The 2,168-nt window shown below is 43.5% G+C and overlaps 1 protein-coding gene across 2 annotated transcripts in view; it reads left to right on the top strand.

Annotated features, from left to right (window-relative positions):
* Positions 1–2,168, top strand: part of LOC101860187 (coiled-coil domain-containing protein 58) — a 17,232-nt gene that overhangs the window by 777 nt on the left and 14,287 nt on the right. The window contains exon 1 of one of the 2 annotated variants that reach the window (XM_005103902.3): positions 42–134. The exons of the other annotated variant lie outside the window; for it this stretch is intronic. Coding sequence (XP_005103959.1) covers positions 78–134 — 57 coding nt within the window. The 5' untranslated portion in view covers positions 42–77. Of the gene's footprint in view, positions 1–41; positions 135–2,168 lie in introns of those variants that run through there. 2 annotated transcript variants of the gene reach the window in all.

Here is a 2,168-nt window from a genome sequence, read left to right as displayed (position 1 = left end):
TTTAGATAGATCTACAGCTGCTGCGGTGCAAAGGTTAAGGTCATAAAGTCACAAAGGTCACCTCGGTTCAAATAAAGATGGCTGCGCCCAATGGACAACAATATCTGCCGTGCGATGACTTTCTCAAGTTTCAGGTGTGTTGATTTAACTTTTTGTCACCTTCATAAAGCTTGAAGACTTGCTTTCCTTCTGTAATCAAATCAATCTGAAGTAAAGTTGGTTAAGCTGCAAAGCCTAGATCTATTCCCTCCCTTCGTGAAAGTAGTGAAAAGCGTAAGCCGGTATTAGAAAGTATTATTTAGAATGACCTTTTATCGATACATTATTGACTATGTTTGCCATTGCAACGAATTCGAAGGTGACGAAATCGGCAATTGCTTTCTTTCTCGTGTTTAATTGGAGATGACCAGTGAGAGATATTTCACTCGTCAGCTGGCCCCTCTTCGCATCATGTTATTTACGCGAGATCGGTGACGCAGTGCCTCAAAACTAGATCTAGATCTAGATCTAGATCTATGTCACACTGTACATTTAAGTCTGTTCCTCTCACAAAGTCACTTCCCTTTGTTATTTCCTAGACGGAATGTCTACGTACACGGTAACCGGGCACGTAGTCTCAGTATCTACATACACGGTAATACGGGGTGCCCACTATGGCTGGATTGGGCCAATCGCCCGACTCGATCGCCTGAAACTGAAAGGCCACCTCTATTCTCACCCGGGGTGAGAATAGTGCAGGCGAGTCTTTTGGCTATTCTCACCCGGTGCGCGTTCACCGTTATAGCCTAGATCTAGGCCAACAAATTTTGCGTTCACCCTAAACCACAGAATTCTACACTGTGATAACAGAAAAATTGTAGATTTCTGTGCCGTGAACAAACGTTCCATTACAACTGTAGCCTACTAAAAGCGTACAATTTTGTCTGTGGGCAGTGGAGAGAGAGAGAGAGAAAGGAGTAGCGCGAGAACTTCCGGTCAAAACAAAATGGTGACCCGCGTAGTTCAGCTCGATTCGAAAAGTTAAATAGCCGTAGCATCTTTGTAGACAACCAAATTAATTTACTTTTGTGTTTTAACATCATTTTTAAACTTTGTTTTGGTCAATTTGATCGTCCACATCGATAGACAGTATTCAGAAAGAGACAGAGAGAGAGAGGGGAGGAGTAGATCTTGCGAGAACTTCCGGGCAAAACAAAATGGCGACCCGCGCAGTTCGGCTCGATTCGAACAGTGAAATAGCCATAGCATCTTTGAAGACGATCAAATTAGCTTACTTTTGTGCTATAACGTAATTTTTTCTTGGCTTAAATATATCAATTTGATCATCCACATCGAAATTAGGAAAAACAGGTCTTGTTTCAAACCAGGTGAGAATAGCCTACAATCGCAAGTCTCACCCGGGGTGAGAGGTCGATCGTATTTCTATTTTCACCCCGAATGAGAATAGCCACTTCCAAACTGAAAACAAACACGTTTGTTTTTGAGGCGATCGAGTCAGGCGATCGGCCGATCCCGTCCGTAGTGTGCACCCCGTGTAACCGGAAGGTCCAAGAGATAGTTCACTCAGCCAAAAAGAATGTCACTTTTATTCTTTTTCACACAAGTAGAGTAGGTCTAACTCAGTTCGCAAAGTTCGCGCTTTTTCGAAGAGGGCGCACTAGGGTCAACCGCTCAATAGTCCAGCATGATACCCACTAGCCTAAATTTCATAACAGAGCGTCCAGTAAGCCTTTACGTTTGCTTTCGTTACCACCCAGAAATTTGTAGGTTAATGTCTGATAACGCAACAATTATTGTGACATACAGGTTCGGCATTACAAACCTGGTGTCGCCATGAAAATAAATCAATATTTGTCACTGTGTCGTCACTTATGGGGGCAACATAAAGAAAAGAAAGTATACAAGCGTCTTGTCGGGCTCGCCATTGTGACCGGTCAATGAACCTGCGCGCCTTCTGAGCGCTTCGAAGTAGGCCTACAGGACTCACGAATGGGGGAGATTATTGATTTTTTTAAAAGACGCACTCGGGGATAGGGGGAGGTCAAGTTCTTGAAGGGAGCGAAGCAGTTACCGTGCACCTGAGCTTTTGCCAAAAGGTGGGGGTGTTTGCATGAGGACTTTTTAAATCAACCACTACTCATGGAAAAATATGTTTTCTTCTGAAGCTT

Source organism: Aplysia californica, unplaced genomic scaffold, assembly GCF_000002075.1.
Source record: "Aplysia californica isolate F4 #8 unplaced genomic scaffold, AplCal3.0 scaffold00395, whole genome shotgun sequence".
Classification (NCBI taxonomy): domain Eukaryota; kingdom Metazoa; phylum Mollusca; class Gastropoda; order Aplysiida; family Aplysiidae; genus Aplysia; species Aplysia californica.
This window is presented reverse-complemented; position numbering and strand designations above follow the sequence as displayed.